Source organism: Musca vetustissima, unplaced genomic scaffold (genome assembly GCF_032173495.1).
Source record: "Musca vetustissima isolate MV318-11 ecotype Yass unplaced genomic scaffold, APGP_CSIRO_Mvet_v1 utg11950, whole genome shotgun sequence".
NCBI classification, from domain to species: Eukaryota; Metazoa; Arthropoda; class Insecta; order Diptera; family Muscidae; genus Musca; species Musca vetustissima.
This window is the reverse complement of record NW_026886836.1, coordinates 48964-72554: the sequence shown is the minus strand read 5'-3', so window position 1 is coordinate 72554 and position 23591 is coordinate 48964. Positions and strand designations below refer to the sequence as shown.

Here is a 23591-nt window from a genome sequence, read left to right as displayed (position 1 = left end):
TCCTTGATTATGTAGTATTACCATTTTCCGTCGGGTGGCGCTATTGCCTGTGCTTTTTATTGATATTGATGAAGAGTTTGGTTATTAAAATGTCAGGGGGCCTATGATGATTTTTAACTGGAGGTGGATGCAATCCTATTTTCACTAAATATTTGAAAACCACTTTGAAAGCATTTTTCCTCCTCCGCTGGGATTTGAATAAAGAAAACAATTGGTTTATCATCAGGCAATTTATACACTACCCCTTCCCATATTTGTCAGCATACCCCTTTTGAAAATCCATTAGATTTCTATATCTCTTTCCATTTAATATTCCTTTGGCTTTCTATTCCATAAATTACAAAGAGGAACCATTCTAAACCCTACTCCTTCTTCTCCTCCTGGCTGCCGAAAAAGTAATTTCAGACCAATGCCATTGCGCTCGACTCGACACAAAAAATTGATAGCTTCATCTATCCGTTTTCAATAAATTTTCTCCGACTGTGGAGAATGAACACAAAATTTAATTTCCGTTTTAAAGAGGAGCCAAGACAACATAAACAACAAATAAAACACCCCGAAAGAGGTAATGATGATAATGACTTGCAGGCAGGACAATATAAGGTAAATGAACAAATGTAACTCTCTCTCTAATGGATGACTTCTCTACGACTAGAAAAATCAAAAGGACATTCGTTTAGGATATACTCTCTGTAGTAATTACATTTTTTTTAAGTTAAAAATACGAAGAGGATAATGTGTCCTTAGAAATAAATTTGCGATTTAATTTTAAATCCCAAAAAAAGAAAAAAGTTCGTTAAAATAATGGTAAGGAGGGAGATTACCGAAGCCAGCAAGGTGTTTTGATTTCCTATTCACGTCATTATTATAAAAAAAATTAAATACAAAATCAATATATCAGAAAACCACCAATTGTTTGGGCGCCAAACCTTAATCTTGGCTAAGAAGAATAAAAGAAGAGCAAAACCAAATCGCCACCCTCTGTGAAATTTATTTTTCTGTACAGATTCATTAACATCACTTTTACGGTGATTAAACACAATTGAACCTTTATTTTCAGAAGAAGAAAAAAACCAAACATAGTTACTGATAAGTGAAGCAGAAACACTATGGGAAGCAGAACCATGGATACTTTGTATATTCTTCTAGTCCATTTTCTATCACCAAAGTCTATGAACTTCCAGCCAGTAACCAACCTGTGGCCTCCTTTGCTTTTTTAGCTATAAAATAAAAACAAATTATCATAAATATCAAAAAGTAATCCAATAATTTTCAATATTTAATACAAGCCAGAAAAAAAGAACTCGAGAAAAAGCAACAACAACATAGCTACAAAATGTTAAAGAGGATTCCTCCAGCATCCAGCAAATACCCCACAGCTCTCATCTGGCAAAAGGACATAACAATAGAATAGAGTTCGTTACAAAAAAACAAAATCTGCCAATAACGATAATGATGATGATTTTCATTTGCCTATAACCCATGATGGCCAGCCATTTGCCATGATAGTCAAGGCTACAAACAATGTCTAGCATGAAATGTTTATAATGACAATTACATTGTTACAATTTTCAATGTCCCCTAACAGAAACAGCAACAAAAAATCGAACAACACTCACCCTCTGTTTACCTATCTACCTACCTTAGATTTCCCCTCACATTCTCTGGTGGGTTCTTGGCGGCTTTCTTTGATTATTTTTGGGAGGGGTGGAATTTTTGTTCTCGTGAGAAAAAAATTAAAGCACTTTACCCAAGAAACCATAACAAATCCGTAATCTTAAATTTGTACTAATTTTGGTTTTATTTTATCCAAGAAACCATAACAAATCCGTAATTTTAAATTTTCACTAATTTCATTCTTATTTCTTCTTCTTATTTTTAGCTCAAAATCCCCGCATTATTGAACATCCCAAGGATATGGTTGTACCAAAAAATGATCCATTTACATTTAATTGTAAAGCTGAGGGTACACCCACACCATCGATACAATGGTTTAAAGATGGCCATGAACTGAAAATGGACTCGGGTTCGCATCGCATTGTTATGCCAGCTGGTGATTTATTTTTTCTAAAGGTAAGTTTTAAAAAAAAATAGATAAAATTTATAAAATTAAAAACTATATAAAATTTTGAAAATAGCGCCCAACGTGGGGCCTCTTGTGATTTTATATTCAATTTACCAAAATGGGTTCATGAATTTATTACACTAATATTTGGGCGATTGGACAAAACTATGTCATAAATAGAGGTGACGATTAATTGGCGCCCAATGTGGGACCTTGGAGTTTTAAATTTTATAAAAAATTATCTAATGATAATCTCGAATAAAATAAACATTTGAAAATGGCGCCCAACGTGGTGCTTTTGATATTTTATATTGCATGTGTAAATCCAAATGTGTACATTGTACATTTTTTCACTAATAGTAGTAATTACGATAATTTTACAGAAATATCCTATAATTAAAGCCGAGAAAAAAATGGCGCCCAATGTGGGGCCTTGACTTTTTTACGATTATTTTATTGATTAAAGAGGGACCAATGAAAGAAGAATAAATTTTGTACAATTTATTTTTTGAAATATTTTTTTTATAATAAAAAGTTATAATGGCGCCCAACATGTGCGCTAGATCCATAGTGTACTATTGAAAAACTGACAAAAAAATTAGAATATTTTTTATAAATCATTTCTTATTATTTTATAATAAATGTGGTTTCTTAATGACAATGGCGCCCAACTAAAATATTTGTTTTTGCTAAAATTCCATTAAAAATCCCAGCCACTAACACTTTAGTTATTGATAAATTATTCTCAAACATTTTATTTATTTAAAGTTTAACAATTTAACTATTTGACAAATAGTTTTTTAGCTATTAAATATCCGTTTCCCCCTTCTCATCACACTCCTCTCCCTTACACTAAATGTTCCATTAATAAAATATCAATTAGCAAACTATTTGTTCATCATTGTTTAACAATTTGCAAAGAAAATGTATTTCAATACCGCCAGTTTTTCAGTTTTGTTTTCTTTTTTTTCATTGGAAAAGTGGTGGTCAAAGCAAAAAATAAAGCGGCTCTCCACATAAAATACCATTCAAATGAAATGAAAAGAACATATTTAACAGATGTTTTTGCCAAGCTGTTGCCGTCGACGGTACTACAAAAAAAAAAAAAAAAAAAAAAAAAAACAACGCCGCCGACAATTCACATAAAATATGTAAATTGCAATTATATGGCATTTATATTTATAAATAAAAATTTTTAAATAAACACCAACAACTGCAAAAAAACACACACACACAGATGTAAGGACATACATTTGAACGCATACAGACTCAAAGTCCTGTGTGTGCTGGCCACAAATTATTAACACATGACAGAAAATGAAATATATATTTTTTTAATTCTTTTACAATTATGAATATGACTATACAAATAGTGAATAGGTTTGTTGGCGTATTAAAAATAACTGGGAATTTTTTGTGTATGCCTCTGTTTTTTGTTTGTTATCAATAATGTCCTTTGAATGATTTCCAAATGCGATTGAATTTCCGGTTTCCTCTTTGGCACATGTGTGCGTGAAAATTGCGAGGTATTGAATTGTTTGTTTTGATAAAAAAAATTGATTTTTTTGGCGGTCATCAACTATATTTTCTCTCAGGTGTGGCAATTTCTACCCCAAAAGGAGATACACTTTCTTCAAGGCATATCTCTAAACAATTATTCTTTATAATTTTTTATATGGGGTTCAGAGTTTCTTCTGGTTGTATGACCATTCCACGCCACTGTTCCATATATCAAATATTTCTAATAAAATTTAAAATAAACACTATACGTGTTGGTAGGATATAACTTTTACCTTTATTGTCCAATATCTTCATCTTTATTATGTGGAATTTGTCCTCCTCCTCACTCCCTCTCGTTTCTCCTTTTAATAAAATTTAATTAAAAATTCCCATGGCCAGATTTTGTATCTGCTAAGGCAAATTTGTTACATTTTCAAAAAGATTTCAATTTTGTGATAAGATTTTTAAAAACTCAACACGTGCCAATCAGGGCTGTAATTTTAATACATCAAAGGGTTTTTGCTCTACAAAGCATTCCCAGATTTGTATCTATAGAATAAATTAAAATGATTTACATTAATCACAAATTTTACATATATATTTAAAGAATTTATTTGAATATATTTAATTAACAAATTTCGTTTTATTTTTTACAGGTCATACATTCGAGACGTGAAAGTGATGCTGGTACATATTGGTGTCAGGCTAAAAATGAATTTGGTGTGGCGAGATCACGTAATGCTACGCTACAGGTTGCATGTAAGTATTGAGAAATTTATGAAAAACTATAATTAAGAAAAAAATCTGAAATAAAGTAAAATTTTGAAAATGGCGCCCAACGTGGGATTCTCGTGACTGTTCTAAGTAGGTCCATGAATTAATTTGTACTGTAATAATTATTTACATTTTGTTTTTACGATTTAACAAAATTATATCAAAAATAGAGAAGATAACAAATTGGCGCCCAATGTGGGGCCTTAACTGTTTCACTATTATTACACTAAAATTTAATAAAATTTAAACTAAATTTATAATATCTACTATGAATATTAACCTTACATAATCATTATTCGTTAATAATATTTCATAAAGGGAAAATATGTGAAATTGGCGCCCAACGTGAGACTTTAGTTTTCTTAAGCTTATAAATCTCAAATATGATATAATTTAAATATTGAGTAGGAGAAAAATCAAATTTCAAAATATTTTTTGTTATTTTTAAATAATTAGAATTCAATAATGAAACTGGCGCCCAATGTGTGCCCTACTTCGATTTCTTAATAAATTTATGATTTATGAAGCCGATAAATAAAATAATCTATTATTAATTATTTATTGTTATTTTGTACTAAATATTGTTCATTCATGATAATGGCGCCCAACATGTGTCCGATGTTTTTTTTTATTAATTTTTATCTAAAAAAATATTATTTTTTCTCTTATTTTTCAGTCTTACGCGACGAATTCCGTTTGGAGCCACAAAACACGCGTGTTGCTCAGGGTGAAGTTGCTCTCATGGAATGTGGACCACCACGCGGATCGCCGGAACCACAAGTTACCTGGCGTAAAAATGGTCAGACACTCAATCTAAATGGCAATAAACGTATTCGGATTGTTGATGGTGGCAACTTGGCCATACAAGATGTACGTCAGTCGGATGATGGACGTTATCAGTGTGTTGTGAAAAATGTTGTCGGCACCCGAGAATCAAGTACAGCTTTTCTTAAAGTACACAGTAAGTAACGGTCCAACCTTTTTATGACATTCTTTTTGTTACATTTGTTTTATTTCAATTTGATTTGTACTAATTTTTCATTTCTGTTTTTTTCGTATTTTTCTTCCTCTAATCCAGCTCGACCATTTTTAATACGCGGTCCCCAAAATCAAACATCTGTTGTGGGTACATCGGTTATATTCCAATGCCGCATTGGTGGTGATCCATTGCCGGATGTCCTGTGGCGTCGCACAGCCTCGGGTGGTAACATGCCTCTACGTAAGTTTGTGTTTTATTACAGTTATACAAATATACATGTGTGTATGTTTGCTGGGCAAACTAGTCTAGAACCAAGCAAACAACGGATTTCCTTTTAGCTACCTGTGTTGTGTAATGCATTTGTGTATTTGATTTAAACGAGTATATGTGTGTGTTTATTTCGTGTCGAGGGAAAAGGCTGTTTATCTCAGTTTGCAAGAGAAAATTTGTCGTTTGTCCTTTTTCGAAAAACAAAAAAACCCCAGTATTTGGTTTTATGTTGATATTTTTCAAACGGTTTCCACAGTTTTTGTTTGTTTGTCTGTTGACATTTTTACCGCTACAATAATTTTTATGTGAATTCGTCCCCCAATCTCTATACACATACACTACTTTCCTCCTTCTCCTACTATTTTTGTTAGTAAACGATTGTGGTCGCTCTTTGTTTGTTTAACCCTTCTCTGATTGTCAATTAGCCGGAAACCACATAACACAGTAAGCGGTCATCTATGATACCTGCAGCATACATTTTCTAAAACAAGGGAACTCACTGTTTCGTAGATGGAGAAAGAAGTTTCTCCCCCAATCCCCAAATAAAATTTTTAGATGTTATGTTATTTTAGCTCTTCACTTTATGTGTTACCGCTTCAATTTGAGAAGTTTGTTAGTTTTAGTTTGATTTTTCTAAATGAAAATTACTTTTTGGGGTTACCAAAAACTGAATTTTCTACAAAAAGGGGGGAGGTAATGAGCATATATGGACCATAACGTCTCTCTGTGTGTAGTTATGTGTGTGAACCTGTTTTGGCATTTGCCAAAATTTGTGGTTTTCCTTTTAGGTATTTTTCATTTGCAATGTTTACCAGAGAGTTATATTGAGTCGTCGTATATGACGTATAATATTTAGAATGTGGTTTTCCTACTCATTGCAATGTTGGTTGGGTTTCCCCTCTCTCCCTCTCAGGTTAATGGAAATCAAATTAATTAAGCCAATCTAATTGTTCTGTGGTTTTTCGAGAGCAGGCAAAATATGAAAATTCCAATTTAAAAGAATTTGGGAGAAAATCCAATGATTTTTGTTGTAAAATGAGAGTTTATAATGAAATTGGCGCCCAACGTGGGTCAGGGAATTTCAACCAAAGAATATTCTTTAAAGATCTTTTGGGAAAATCAAGCTATAATCAATTTATTTTTGTGTTGTAAAGCACTGAAGTTCTTCCCAAAATAGCTAAAAAACATAAAATGGCGCCCAATGTGGGGTCAAGTGACATTTTTCAAAAAATTTTGAAAACTCAAAAGTCTATCTGTCATGTATAAACCTTAAAAGAAAATTAGTTCATTTCAGTTATTTATGCTTTATAATCCCCTGAATATGTTCAGGAATTTAAAATGGCGCCCAATATGGGTTCCTCAAAGTTTTTAAAATTGAGTTTAATTAAAATTAAAATTTATATCATATTAATATGAAATCAAGATATATGTATTTTCGCTACCTGTACATCAAAGTCTTTTCATATAACACCACAAATAAAAATTGGCGCCCAACTTGGGGTTCTTGCATTTTTTCAAGTATTAAATATGTACAACCAATTGCTTACGCTTGCAATAACATGACAATAATTGTGTGTATGTTTTATATTTCAATCATTAAAATTCTCTTTAAATTGAAGATGGCGCCCAACGTGGGGCCAAGTAGTTTCTCGTGTTTTCTTACTTTACTTATTTTTTTCGTTTTAATCTTAGGTCGTGTCACTGTCTTGGAAGATCGCAGCTTGAAATTGGACGACATTACCCTGGAAGATATGGGTGAATATACCTGCGAAGCAGATAATGCTGTGGGTTCTATTACTGCCACTGGTACCCTGATTGTGCATGGTAAGTTTTCAGCTTAAAAATTTCTCCCTATAAATTACTAAATATTTTCTCCTCCCCCTTTACAGCTCCTCCCAAATTCACCATTCGTCCCAAAAATCAATTGGTCGAAGTGGGTGATGAAGTTCTGTTTGAGTGCCAGGCCACGGGTTATCCCAAACCCACTGTGTATTGGTCAATTGAGGGTAATAGCTCGCTACTCTTCCCTGGCTACAAAGATTCTCGTTTAGAGGTTACAGTGACACCCGAAGGCCGCTCCGTGTTGTCGATTTTCCGTTTTGCCCGTGAAGATAGTGGTAAGGTGGTGGTGTGTAATGCACTTAATGCCGTTGGCAGTGTTAGCAGCCGTACTGTGGTGACTGTGGATACCCAATTCGATCTTCCACCACCAGTTATTGAACAAGGTCCAGTGAATCAAACCTTGCCAGTTAAGTCAATTGTTACCCTACCCTGTCGTACCTTGGGTTCACCCATACCTCAAGTGCAATGGTATTTGAACGGCATACCGATTGATGTTATGGATCATGAGCGTCGTAATATGTCCGATTCGGGATCGCTGACTATTGTCGACTTGGTGAAAAGTGAAGATGAAGGCCTTTACACCTGTGTGGCCAGTAATCGTAATGGCAAATCTTCATGGAGTGGTTATTTGCGTTTAGATTCACCCACAAATCCAAATATTAAATTCTTTAGAGCGCCTGAGTTGTCGGCCCATCCCGGACCACCAGGTAAACCTCAAGTGGTTGATAAGACAGAAGATTCAATTAGTTTGTCATGGACACGTAGCAATAAGGTGGGTGCCTCCAGCCTTGTCGGTTATGTTGTGGAAATGTTTGCCAAAAATGAAACGGATGGTTGGACACAAGTGGCCAGTCGTGTACAGAATACAACTTATACACAAGTGGGTTTGTTGCCGGGCATTAATTATTTCTTTTTGATAAGAGCAGAGAATTCACATGGCCTGTCATTGCCCTCACCCATGTCCGAGGCAATTGTGGTGGGAACGGTAAGTTTTGGAGATTTGAGATTTCTTTATTAATTTCTAATGTATGTTTGTTTATGTATGTGTGTCTTTTAGAAATACTTCAATAGCGGTTTGGATTTGAGTGAAGCTCGTGCCAGTCTATTATCCGGTGATGTTATAGAACTTATCAATGCCAGTGTTGTGGATTCGACCAGTATGAAATTATCTTGGCAGGTTAGTAAACCAAAACTTGACTTTTGTCTATTGCCAAAAGGAAATTAAACAAAGTTTTCCTTTTGTTGTTGTTGTAATAGTAATATTCGTAATATATTCGAAAATTCATTTCCTTATTATTTTATTGTTGTTGTTTTTGTCTTCTTCTCCAGATCATCAATGGCAAATATGTTGAAGGTTTCTATATTTACGCACGTCAACTTTTGGATACATCGGTTGGTTCATCCACAAATACAAATCCATTAGTAGCTGCCGCACGTAGCAGCAGCAGCAATTCGCGTTCCTCAACATCAGCAGCCTCTTCATCGGCATTGATTTCAGCATCAAAACCAAATATTGCCAGACGTGATGGTACAGCTTATGTGGTAGCCTCGACCACCCCATCCACAGTTATACAATCGGCAGCAGCCTATGTTGGCAGTACAACATATCGTATGTTGACCATATTGAATGGCGGTGGTGCGTCATCGTGTACCATGACCGGTCTATTGCAATATACGTTATATGAATTTTTCATTGTACCCTTTTATAAGTCTGTCGAGGGTAAACCATCAAATTCACGTGTCGCTCGAACTTTGGAAGATGGTAAGTACAGAATCATTTTTGTTTTATTATTATTTTTGGCAAACAAAAAATTTGCTGGCATGTTTCCCCAAGGTTTTCCGTGATAGTCGGAGGGGATTTCAATATTTATTGTGGTATTATTTTAAAAGAATTTTCTTGTGGGTATGAAATAAATCAAATTTATTCTTTATCAAAAGGGGAAATATTTTTTTGAAGATTTTTAATAAAATAAAATTTGCAATTTAATATTTAAACCAGGTCTGGGTGGCTGAAATCACATATGAGTTTGCGTGGAAAGCGATTTCAACAATATCCAAGCATTTGCACCTAATAATCCACATATGGAAATGTTCTCAATAATATCCAAGCGCATGGACCTAGAAGTCCAGAGGAAAAGCCTTGAAATAGTTGATCGTATATCCCAGAATTTACTTTCTTTAAGAAAAAAATAAGAATATGAGTCACCTGTTTTGTAGTTTTTACTTTTGGAGTTTTGAGCTTGAGCACTTGAATCCATGAGCCCCCAAAGTTAAAGTCCTTAGCCCCTCTTAAAATTATTTTTCCCAATTGAAAAAAAAAACAATTTTTTAAATCTCTTCTTCTTCTTCTTACGTAAATTTCTTTAACAAAAAAAATGCGTTCTCCAAGTTTCTCTAAAGTTCTTGTGTTAATAATTTGCCATACTTTAAGTAATGTCTGAAACCATTATTAGCCCCTTACCCCTTCTCTCTACCTCTATGGCCTTTGAAAGTAACCCTTTTTTGCTTTGGTACATTACTACCCAGTTAATTCAATGAAAGAGATGGAGAAAAACTTTTCCAAGTTTTTCTTACGGATGTTATGTGGCAGAGAACCCTTTTTCCGCATCAATAAATATTTAATCGGAAAATTATACATACTTTTAGGATGGCAGCAAAACAGCTGATGATTGTTAGATAAACAAAAACAAAAATGTAAATATTTGATGAACTTGGAAAACCCTTTATGAAACGAACATTTAGCTTGAGGAAAAATAGTGTATTTAAGGCTGATTGTAATTTGGCGCCCAATGTGAAAATTGCCTGAACGGAATATTTAAAGGAATTTTTTCATATTTTAATTTTTTATTTGCTTTTTTTTCAAATTGGCGCCCAACGTGTAGTAAATATCCAACATATTCTTTATATTACAACCCCTTATAAATTCTTTCGGTGTCTTGACTTAATTTAAATCAATTTTCCTTCTTATCTAAAAAAGAAAACTTGTCTACTCATGGAATTCCATGAATTTCCCATAGCATATTTAATTAACCCTTATTTATCCATGCACACACACACATTCATTGGGGAAACCCCTGCTTTTACTCTTTGACATTTAGATAAGGAAAAAACTTTTTAATGCGTTTCTGATAAAAAAGAAAAATACCAACTTTTTTGTAGCATACAAAGACAAGAAACCCAATGAAGTTGCAAGAATAGAAAAAAAAAACACAAAAAGAAAACTTTTTTTCTATTTGCCTATCTCAAGGCAAAAGCAAAGCAAGCAAATGAGAGATGAACTTTTGCCATTTTTTTATTTCAAACAATCATAGACTGATTACTTTAAATAACCACAAAAACTTCCGGCTTTTATTTATGATTTGTATACTGTCGTCATATCCCCATGGTTTCCGTTATTTATACCCCTTTTTGGCAGACAAAAAAACGCATATATGTGAGGTACCCCCTTCCAGCATACTCACACACTCACTGAGAGTAAATAAAGCATAAACAAATACGCACTTAAGCACAGCCACCAAAGATAGCAGCAGCAAAAACACATACCTACTCAAACACAGGGTATCTACGTTATGTTTACAATACGCACATATATGTAAATGTATGCGTATTTTTTCGCATGTGTGTGTATGTAAATGTATGGTAACAAAATATCAGGCCAACAGAAATCTAGAAAAAGTTACAAAAAATCATTTTACCACTCTCTTTTCTAAATGTTCTTCTAATGGAAAAAGAAGAAAAAAGAAAAATGCAGGGTAAACACCAACAACAACAGTATCTTTATTTGTTTATTTATAAGCTTTTCTTCCATCAACTCTGGTTGTTGTTGTTGCTACAAAAAATGCTGATGTATGCCAAGTTTTATGATGGAAAAAGCCACCTCATCATCAACATTACAGCTCTCTGCAAATCATTATTGAATGAGATGAGTTTTGCGAATGTTGACAATAAGACCAACATGCAATTGTTGTTGTTGTTTCTGCTGTTGTTTTTTGTTCTTTCTTCTTATTGTTGTTTTGTGTTACAAAAAAACACTTTAACTCATTCGCAGTTTGTGGATGGGGCGCGAAAACTTTATACAAGTAACTCAAAGTTGAGAATGGCGCCCAACAGTGGAACTAACAGAGATGGGAAATCAAGTATTTTCTCCTAGATTTTTAAATATTCGACTCGAAAAACAAATAATAGAGGTGTGTAGAATGGCGCCCAATAGTAGGCCCGACGATATGTGGAATCAAGAGTCTTCTCGTAGACATTTATACGTTTGGCGCCCAACTGAAACTCTATTAAAGATGGGACTTTAAAAATATATTTTAGTTTGATTGATTTTTCTTGAATATGTCTTTGAGGCTGTCACACTTAAATACAATACAATAGTTCTGGTACCAGCTGCGAAAATAATATTTAAAACCGTAAAACTTAAACTTATTCGCTTTATACAAAAATATTAAAAGAATGGCGCCCAACATTAGGCCTAGCTGACTTATATATTTATTAATCTTCGATTAGGTGAACATTTCCAGACGATTTGTTTATGAGTATTTTCCTGAACTGAAAATTCAGATTGAAATCCAACTTAAACGTGGCGCCCAATTTCGGAATAATTTACTTCAATCAAAACTTGTGTTCGTTAGAACTGCCAACTAGAAACGCGATCCCAGTTGTGAAGTTGGCAATACGAAAATTAGCATAGATAGACACCCTTCTAAAAACCTACTTATGCATTATTTTCAATTGACGGCAGATGGCTCTCTCACTTTCACGGATAAGGTTGGCATTGTATAGAATGGCGCCCAACAGCCGGCCTGTATAGAGTCTTGCATTAGCTGAACATTTCCAATCGAAATACACATTTCAGGAATATTTCGATGAACAGAAAACTCAGAAGGAAATTCAATTCATTCAAAGTGGCGTCCAATACATATCATATTTGTTTCAGCTAAAAATTATTTTCTTTTAAATTGCCAACTGGAAACACGATCCATTTAATGAAGTTGGTAACACAAACAGTAGCAAAGACCAACACCCTTCGTTAAATACTTATATAAATTGTTTTCAAGTGACGATAGATGGCTCTTTCACTTTTAGCGATTTCAAAAGTTACCCTTAGAAATTTCCATCCCTGATTTTAGTACTACCCTTTTTCTACGATTGTTGTGCCTGTGTATGTGTACACATTTCGTCTAACTACAATAAAGTAATTTTCCTTGGATAAACATAGAATAAGTGTACCTCTCCGCCAATGTATTTGTGTGTATGTGTGTCGTGGTGCATTCTCACTACAGTTACATTTAGAGTTTTTATTTTGCGACCAGGCAGGGGGAAAGTGGTTAGGATTCGCCATGAGAAATACGCACACACACTACCATACATACATATATACGTAAGCCACACACACTCAGCGGCAGCAGCCATCGAGGCCTTACATGATTGTGGAAAGCTTGTATGAAACATAATATTTGTACCTTGGCGTTATTGTAGTTGTTGTGAGCATTGTATCCACTTGTTTTTCTATCCTGCTACTCGAGTATATTATGCTGTTGTTGTATGTGTTGTTGGCTGGCACCGTTTTATTTTGATTGCTTTGTTAGTAAGCAGGTTTTTTATAAGATGAGGTTTTATCCTTTCATTTTTTGTTGCAAGGACCTTGGTATAATTTTGAGAATGTAATGGGGAGAGGATATATTAAATCAGGTAAAATTTAATGGGAAATTGGTCCTTCAGAATGGATTACTACCCATTATCCTTGATGTTATACTGAATTTTGAGGATTTGTTTTAGATGCCCATTCCTTGACATGAAAAAATTATTATATTTAATTTTCATGATTTATTGGAGATGGGAGGGAGGCCATAAAGGTATCGGTATGGAGACTGTCTTTCCAGTTAAGGAAAAATCGATCCTTGAGACTAGTTTTGAAAGTGAATATTTTGACATTTTTAAAATCGCTCTTTTATCCTTGTATTGTTCCATGCACCTATTTTATTTCCATTGCAAATTAATACTTGAAAAATTCTCGAAGATTCAAAATTTGTTAAAAAATTGGGTCCTTGAGGTTTTATTTTTAAATCCTTCCTTTAGATTTTTTTTATTCCAAATCTCCATGTGCATGCATTGTTGTTTGTTTTATGTTTTGTAATTTTCCACCAAGCACGGATCCTTATTTTGCTTTAGGTGATTTACAATTACCTTGTCTCACATTTTGCATTAAGCTGCAACGTGCTAAAGGACCATTGTCACAAACCCAAAAAGGAGAGCTGGGGAGAGACTCACAATCACAGAAGGACATTCATACAAATAGGCAAAAGAAAGAAAAATCCAAACAAAAAGGCTTTATACCTAGGCCATGATGCAGAGAAAAAAGGACTAAGAAAAGGATTTTCTGGTGTTTGGTTTTTGTTGCTGTTGCTATTTAAATTGCATACAAATTGCAGCACGTAACAGCAGTTGACAGTAAATGTTACGTGGAAACAGTAAAGGAGATTTTTTTCATACAAAAAATGAGAAAAAAAATCAAAAACACATATCCTTGCACATGGATTATTGAGCAAGAGCCCTTCCACATACCTAAGAAAACAAACATTGCAATTCCAGGCTGACTGCCAACCTGCAGTTAACGTGTAGGAGTGTGTGTGTGCTTGGCCCCTACTTCCAAACTCCCTTACATCCTTGGCTCGTAATATAAATGTGACTTTTTGCAAATGTAAACAATTTTTGTGGTTGCATTTCCGTTTCCCTTTGCCGCACACACATTGCCTAGCTTTAGGCTTAATTTTAGGGTTTCACCCAGGTGATGTGATGTTTTCATTTCTTTTTTTGTGACAGCAAAACAACAACAACAAAAAACTTCATCTCTGCAATAATAAAAACATTTCATGGATGAAAGCATTTTTGTATTTAAAAATTCAACAAAGATGATGGAGACGACGGACAGGTGACAATTGTATGCCTACAATAATTGTTGTTTATTTTTGTATGGTTACAAAAACAACAACAACATCACTACAATAGAAAACAATTCCAACATAAGATCCTTGACAGAGATTTCAATGTTTATATGTGGGAAAGGACAAACCTTAGAAAAATATGATATAAAGGGAAAAGGGAAAACAAAGCCTAAACGTAAGCCATTAAATTACAGGCCTAAAAGTATGCAACACAAATTGTAAAATTTTGCATGCATGCAATTTTTCTCGTTTTTTACCTTGACTGGAATGTCATGGAATTTGTTAATTGTGCTGGGATTTCGTTTTCACACAATATTTTATGACGGGAGGGGTTAGCCTTCAAGGATTCGGGGTGCAGAATATTCATGCTTAAGGTATTTTTTTTCTGGAATATTTAAGGGAGAGGTAGTACTCTTTTTTAATATTCCGTTAAAGTCAGGAAAAATGCATTTTGGATTGGAAATTCCGATCTTTATTAAAAGTTCTTTGATTATAGATGCAACTTTTGGGAATCTTTTGTAACAGTCAGAAGATAATATGAAAGGCGTTATTTCTGAGGCCTGAAGATATGCAACACTGAATGATGAATGCCTATATTAGATGCATTAATACTGCGGCCTGAAAGTATGCAACACCGAATGATGAATGCCTATATTAGGTGCACCAATGTGGTGTAGGGTATCATATAATCTTCGACTTTCGTTTTTGATCTTTTCCTTACCGAATTTTTTTTCTTTATTTTCATATTATATTCCTATTCGTTCCTTATAATATTAATTTAATTACCATAATCCCCCAATAATTACATGCCAGCATATTTTCTACATTCATTACCTTTTTGTTGTTGTATTAAAAAAAATCATGCAAAATAATTTTCTCATTATGCTTATTCTTCTCAACAATATTTTCCATTCTTTGGTTGTTGTTACAGTACCCAATGAAGCACCATTTGGCATGGAAGCCATATTGTTGAATTCATCGGCTGTGTTCTTGAAATGGAAGCAACCAAATCTTAAGGCTCAACATGGTAAGTAGCACGCAACCAAATAAAAACACACATGTGTGTGTGGGAATATTAACAAGGAAGCTGAACCAAAAAAAGGATCCACAACCTGATGCTGTTGGTCCTTTTTTATAGATCCCTTCCTAAGCTAATCTCTTTTTAAATGCCATTGTTATTAAATATATTTTCCTGTTTTTTTCTTTTCTTTTTTTTACACATTTTGTTGTTGGCACCTCATTAGGCGTATTGTTGTACTATCACATTGTTGTGCGTGGCATTGATACGGCCCATAATTTCTCACGTATCCTAACAAATGTCACAATTGATGCTGCCTCACCCACTTTGGTATTGGCCAATTTAACCGAAGGTGTCATGTATACGGTTAGTGTGGCAGCTGGTAATAATGCTGGCATTGGTCCCTATTGTTCACCGGCCACATTGAGATTGGATCCCATTACCAAGAGATTAGATCCATTCATAAATCAACGGTAAGTTATAAAGAAAGTTTTTTGGTATTTAAATATATATTCCCTCTCCTCTAAAAAAATTTTTTGGAGGGAGGGTGTTTATATTAAAATACCCCAAAAAATATGATATATGACCTTCCCATTTCCCATACTTGTTTGCATAATGTGTTCTATATTCATATTTTTTATTTTTTTCTTTCTTCTTTTCTTTATATAGCTATCCCATAAATCAAGATCATGTCGATGATGTATTAACTCAACCATGGTTTATTATATTATTGGGTGCCATATTGGCCATAATGATGTTATCCTTTGGTGCCATGGTCTTTGTCAAGCGTAAACACATGATGATGAAACAATCTGCCTTAAATACCATACGAGGTAAGTGCACAGAAAAAAATCGAAATACCCCTTTTTAAAGTTCTGCGAAGTTTAAATTGTTTGGTTCCTTTAAAGAAAAAAAAAACTTTGTTCTATTTGGGGAAGGGTCAGCAACGTACACAGGATTTCATTTCGGGGGGCCCGGTAGTACAAAATGAAAAAAATCGCTGTTGCAAACATAAATTTACTGTGAAAAAAAAAATCATTTCTCCCCCCCCCCCCCCCTGTGTACGTCCCTGGGAAGGGTGGTAGGTCAGCAAGCCATATTGTATTGAAGTTTTGGGGTTTTCTGTTAGCTCAGCATTATTTTACAAAAATTTTCCACAAGCTCTGTTGTAAGGTAGATGAGTTAACGAGTTGGAGTTTTTTGTTAAATGTTGTCTGATTTCCCGCCAAGGAAATAAAAGTGGTTGGTGGGGGGAAAAACCACTTGAATACAATTGTTAAACCGTCAGGTGTAAAATAAAACTTTCACAGTTATTTTATATGTACTTCGAGAGGTTATTTTTATTTTTTTTTAATTGTTTGTTGCTTTTTTTCCTTTTGAAGTTGAAATACTAAAAGGAAAATTAGTTTAAAGACCAAATAAAAAATATTTTAAAATGCAAAATATATATTCATTATACATATAGAGCTACTTAAATTAGACAATTATTTTTATTTATAAATATTTCATTTTTTTTAATTTATTTTTTAATTCTTATTTTTTTTTATTAAAAGAGGATTCTTTTTCCTTCAAACAATTAATCGGAACATCTGGGCGTATAATTATTATTAATAGCATTTCCCCATAGGCGTATGATTTACAATAATTACTGGAACCTGTGGCGTATACTTACCTTTTTTGTTTCTGTTTGTGTGTCGCCCTATAGGCGTATGATTTATAATAATTATTGGAACTAGTAGCGTATACTTAACATTACATTTAAATTTTTATCTGTATTCTAGTCCTCTTCCCCTACCCTTTCACTTCAGTTTTCATTTCGTTTAATCACAGTATTTTTAATTGCCGAAACAAATCTTCATTTTGTATTATATGTCAACTGGTATTGTCTGGCCAACCAATCATTGGTGTTTTTTCCCAGGCACTATTTAACGGCTCTGGCATCAAAACAATATGCCTAGTCATTTTTATTTTCTTTCACATTCATTTTCATCCATAGTTTTTGTTTCTGTGTCCTCTTTTTTGTGAGTTAATCTCTCTGAATAGTTATAAATTGAAGTTTTAATTTGCAAGCCTGAGTTTTTTTCTGTTCCTCAAATCAGAAATAAAATTTTATGAGCAAATGCGGAATAGCTGCTGCTGCCACTGGTCTACATTGATTTTAGTTTTTTTTTTTGTTCTTCCAATTGCTGTCATGCTATGTTAATTAACTAAATAGTTAACATGACCATAACATAGAGGACATTTATGTAGACAAGCTTAATGAAAGCTAGCTTTAGTTTTTTTTCTACAGACACATATACGCAGTATACCCTTTAAAAATTGTTCAACAATATGGCTTTAATCCCCAAATGAGACATTTCAAGTTTTTTTTTTTGTTTTCGTTTTAGTTAAAGTAGAAAAAGTTTTTAATTTTGTCAATCTGTTCAGTTTTTTGTAAAGTGGATTTTTACGAAATAACAATTTTTTATCCTCTCCTATTTTTATAGGTACCCATCCCAATGATGTTTTAAAAATGCCAAGTTTATCACGTAATGGCAATGGTTATTGGTTGGATGCTTCCACGGGTGGCATGGTATGGCGCACCCAGCCAAGTGGTGATACACTCGATATGCAAAAGGATCAAATTGATGACTATGCACCGGTATGTCTGACCAACAATACGGCCAATGGAGCAAATAATACCAATGAACGTGTTGGTGGTGGTGGCACTGGCAGTGGACAGCAACGGTATGTATAGCTATAGAATTTTTGTTAAAGTCATCAAAAGGGTAACACACTCTCACATATAGATATACTCAAATATGTGTATGTGTGTGATTATTTGTATTTTTCTATATATATGTGGCAAATTGTGTTTGTATTAGAGTTTTAAAAATTCAAAGCATTTTTGTTAGTTTTCGCTTTTTGTTGTTCGATTTTACTCCGGCTATGTTTTATTTAATCTCTCTCGCGCTTTTATGCTGTCAAAAGAGTGCTAAAAATCGTTAAATGTTTAATTAGAAACAAACATTTGTTTTTATGGCTATACGGGAACGGAGTCCTTGATGTTGATGACAATTTTGGGGAGGAAAAAAAGAACACACACACACCAAAACAAATATTTGCATTTAACAAAAATAGAACAATAAAAATTGTGGTTGTAACAACTTTATTGTTGTTTTTGTTTTTTGATGGGAATTTATTATTGAATTGATCAGAAAAAAAAAATGGAAATTGAAATAAATAAATATTTTTTTCTTTGTGTTGAAAATCAAATAAATGTTTTCATTTTCTAAATCTAAGCAAAATGATATTTAAATAAATATATAGATTTTATTATATATTTAGTTAGGATAAAAACATTCAATTTGATTAAAATATTATATGTATAGCTTATTTTGATAAATAAATATATAATCAAATATAAATATTGAATGAAATTGAATAGATTTGTTTTTTAGTTATTGGAGCCTATGATTATTATTAATAGAAAATGCCGGGGTCGTATGATAAATATTAAATAACATACCAGGTGGCGTATGATAAATGTTTAAAAAGGTCCATTGTGAGGTATTTTTGGATAAGGAGTTTAGGGTTTACTTTTTTCGAAAATCTGAGGAATATACAAGTTTGTTTTACTGTTCAGGAAAAGGTTTAGGGACATTCACTTCTTTTCATACAAATTTTCCTGGACTAAAATTTTTTTGAACGGTTTAGATTTAAAATAAATTTCAGACCTTAATTTCTGGATATAATTTTCGTAGATGTTCAGAGAAAATACGATCACTTTTATTATATGAGATATTTTCGACTTAGACCATGTTGCGTATAATTATTATTAACTCAAGGCCTCCATAGCGTATGATTAATATTAATTTTAATAATACCAAGTGGCGTATGACTATTTTTAATTGTCTCAAAATATTTTCAATTAATATTTCTTTTTTTAGTTTATTTTTTTCAATTCAAAAACTACAAATTGAATTTTTATAAACACCAATTTATCGCACCAAATAACCTTTCACTTTCAATTTAGCTACTCGCACACACACATACACAAACATAATTTTATTTGACACAAAAATTGTACAAACATGACAGTTTTATTTATTTCAATTTGGGCAAATCTTAATCTGAATGAATGATTTTCAATATTTTATTTGTACATGTTTGTGTATTTGCACATGGGAAATTATTGCGAGTAAACTTCAATCATAATTATGTACGTTTTTAATTAATAATAATATGAGTAAAACATGTTATGTACAATTCATTTGTGGCAATAATTACTGTGTAATTTGTGCTAGTTTTAAATCAAACACAGACACACTCAAACGTGTAAAAGTTATTAAATATTATAGAGTTGACAGAGGAGATTTAAAAAAATGTTTTATGAGTATAGGGATGGAGAAAAGTGTAAATAATTAAATAAAATATTATTTTTTTATTCCCAACAAAATAATTAAAAATAAACTAAAATACAAAGAATTTAGCTGTGAACTCATCTACATATAATTAATAAATTAGTTATACGTCAGGGAGGTCTTTGGAATTAATAGCAGTCATACGCACCCATATCTTCAAAATTTTATGAGTATACAGACGACAAAAGAGACATATAAATAATGTTTTAAAATAAATCAAACCAAGTTAAAATTAATTATGCAATGAGCAATAAATTACACATACGCTATGGAGTCATTCGAATTAATATTAGTCATACGCAACCATGTACTTTTATACAAAAACATATAGAAATTAATTTATTTGCAATAAAAATTAAAAAAAAAAATAATTTTTTGAATTTCACTCCTCCCTAGTAAACTCATTTCCTATTATTATTTTTTTCATAAAAATTACTAACTATAACATTTAATTCAGTAATTATTTTTCATAATGATTATTGTAATGGCAAATGGATGAGTACATACCCTTTCCACTCAGACATTATTGCAAGCAATTGTAATTTCCTCCCAACCAACCCTATTTTTATATTGATACTGGCTTCATAACTAATTAAAATAACATAAATATTTAAATAATATCCGGGCTATGGCAAACAAACAAATTCAGGAGGGAAGAGAGAGAGAGTGAAAGAGAATGACAGCAAAATAAAAATACTATTTATTCCAACGGTTAGCATCAGCTTTAAATGATTTCCTGTGCAACTCAAACACAAAAAATAAGCCACTGCATATATTGGATGGACTTAATTGCATATAAAAACAAATGATTATTAAAAAAATAATAGATTTTTTTCCTCTCCCCTTTCTTCCCTTAACTCCACTTCTCTCTGATACTCAATTAAACTGATTAATATAAAAATTCAGTTATAAATTTCATTTAAAGCTTATTGAATATTAAATAAATTTATTTTTGATTTTTAAAGCAATTTCAGCTGAATTTTTTTTCTACATATACCACAGAAAAAAATTATACACATATATTTTAATTGTGTTTATTTAAAACTCTATTGTTTTGTAACATTTTACATAAAATATATAAAGCGACCTAATGGGCTTTTAAATCCCCTAAGTCATAAATTTTATGCAAACAATGAATATGTTGCAAAAAATATCTGAAACAATGGTAGCAACAATAAATATTGATAACAATATTTAAAAAAAGTGTAACAAATATCATAAATTTACAACAATAACAATGATGGTCAAAATGGTATTATTTGAGAAAACAAAAGAGGTTTTATAGTTTGAATTAAATTAATAATAATATTATTAAAATATATATTTATGGGGGATAACGTGTGAACTATTTAATGGCTATTGCTAGAATAAATTTTTAAATATTTTGAAATTTTAAATGTATTATTTGTACTAGAAAAAACTATATTTCCTACTCTGGCTTTAAACGTATAACTTATATACTCCACTATAATGCTCATACGCAATAATGTCCATTGAATTAAAATTAGTTATACGCCCCATATTCCATTGAAGAAGAAAATCATTTAAAATTGGTTTTAATTATTTGAATTAAAATATAATTATTTTTCTGGAAAATATTCTTAGCACTTTTATTTTCTCTTCAAATAAATAAAATATAAATTCTTATCTAATTAAATAACTCATCCATCCCCTTGCTTCCATGTGCTAATGATAGATTTTCTTCTATAAAGAAATTCCCTCATTAATTCCCTAAATATTTATATTACAAAATAATTGCTAACATTTAAATTTCTATTATCCCGTCTCCCTTCTTCCCCCTTTTATACACATAAATAAATTAAATGTTCTAATTAAATTACTTATAGGCTCTACTGGCCTTCGCCCTGTATTAATTATTATCAATCATCCGACCCATTGTTCTCTCTCTCACTGGATATTCAATCAGCCATAAATAATTTCTAAAAGAAATCTCTCTAATCAGATTAGGATTATGCGAATTTTTTTCACCGTTATTTAAATTTCAATACGCGACTAATCTTCAATTATAATAAAATGCTTTAATTAAGGCAAAATCAAATTAAATTTTATTTATTCGGGAAAAAAATAAATAAATCATTGCAATAAAAAAAAATATTTATATTTTCAAAATAATCCAGGCTTTTGTGGCAAATGATGAAGAAGAAAAAATAGTAATATCTTTTTATTTGTGCCAAAAAAATATATAACTAAAACTTTAAGCGGCTTATAAAAACATGCACATAACGACCATAAATTGTCACAGCAAAGTGAGCGAGAGAGAGAGAGAGAGACAGACAGAACAATAAAACACAATTCGCCAATAAAAATATATAAATGTGTAGAAATAAATCTCTTACAATAAATATATCATACAATACTAGAATTTTTTCCTAACAATGTTTTTCTCTGCTTTTCCCGCCCCTCTCTTTACAGCTATGTAGGTGAGTATTCCAATATACCCACTGATTATGCTGAGGTAACAAGTTTTGGCAAAACAGGCAGTGAATATAGTGTGGGACGTAAAAATGCCTCATCGCCAGCCCCCTATGCCACATCGTCCATAGTCCAACAGCAGCAGCAGCAACAACAACAACCCAGATATCATACCCGGCCAGGAGGTTTCAATGTGCAACAACAACAACAGCAACAAATGGCCAACAATCAACAACAAAGGCCCATGCATCCCCACTACCAACAGCAGCAACAACAACAGCAGGTCGGTAACAATATCTACCAACAAATGTCCACAACCAGTGAAATCTACCCCACACAAATGGCCAGCAATCGTTCCGCCTATTCCGATCAATATTATTATCCCAAAGAAAAGATACACATTACCGAAAATAAGCTAAGCAATTGTCATACCTATGACACGGCCAACAACCAGCAGCAGCAACAACAACAACACCAACCACAACAATCTACAGTGGCTTTCTCGAACATGGGTACCCTAAGACGTAGTGGCAATCAACAACATAGCCAGAGATTCAAGGTCATTAACACTGCACCCCAAAACTATCAGCTACATATGGCCGATAATGGACAACACCAAAAGCAGCAACAACAACAAATGAAAATGAACTCCCTTAACAACAATCAAAATTGCATTGGCAACCCTTCGGACTACAATACCCAAGATATGATAACGAAAAATCTCATGGATTTAGATGCTGGATCCTTCTGTTACAATGGCATGGCTGATTCTGGTTGTGGTGGTTCACCCTCACCCATGGCCATGTTAATGTCTCACGATGATGAAAATCCGGAGGAACAGGCCCTGTATCACACCGCCGATGGGGATAATGAAAGTGATATGGAACGTTTGTATGTTAAGGTAGATGATACACCACAACAACAACAGCAGCCACAAAAACAACAACTTATTTCGTTGACACCAAGTCATCATCCTGCCTCACAAGAACACCGAGATGTTGCCAATCATGGCGCCTACAACAATTGGCGTTCTCACAATTCCTCAACACGTTCAAATGCTTCGCAATATCGCAATGGTGGTGGTGCGGCAGCAGTCATTGGTGTGGATTCTCAGGCTGGTGGCCATCAACTACAACATCATTTACATCCTTTACATCAACAACAGCCAATTAGTGATTCTGAAATGATTTATGCTCCCAGCAGTAGTATGGCCAGTGAACGTAGTCTATTAAGCAATTCGGGTAGTTCAACATGTGGTGGTGCGGCGGCGGCAGCTGGCAATGGTAGTGGTCAAGCACACAATGTGTGACCTTTGGAAAGACAACAACATAAAGATCAAATAACTAACATTAATCGAACAACA

The 23591-nt window shown here is 32.9% G+C and overlaps 1 protein-coding gene across 1 annotated transcript; it reads left to right on the top strand.

Annotated features, from left to right (window-relative positions):
* Nucleotides 1-489: 489 nt before the first annotated feature.
* Nucleotides 490-23591, top strand: LOC133334322 (protein sax-3). The gene is made up of 15 exons (XM_061542613.1): nt 490-603; nt 1873-2073; nt 4222-4324; nt 5016-5300; nt 5418-5558; nt 7281-7412; nt 7478-8415; nt 8488-8607; nt 8760-9192; nt 15306-15401; nt 15619-15865; nt 16062-16225; nt 17879-18119; nt 22229-23315; nt 23394-23591. The coding sequence occupies exons 1-15, from the start codon at nt 490-492 to the stop codon at nt 23535-23537; spliced, it is 4446 nt and encodes a 1481-aa protein (XP_061398597.1). The 3' UTR covers nt 23538-23591.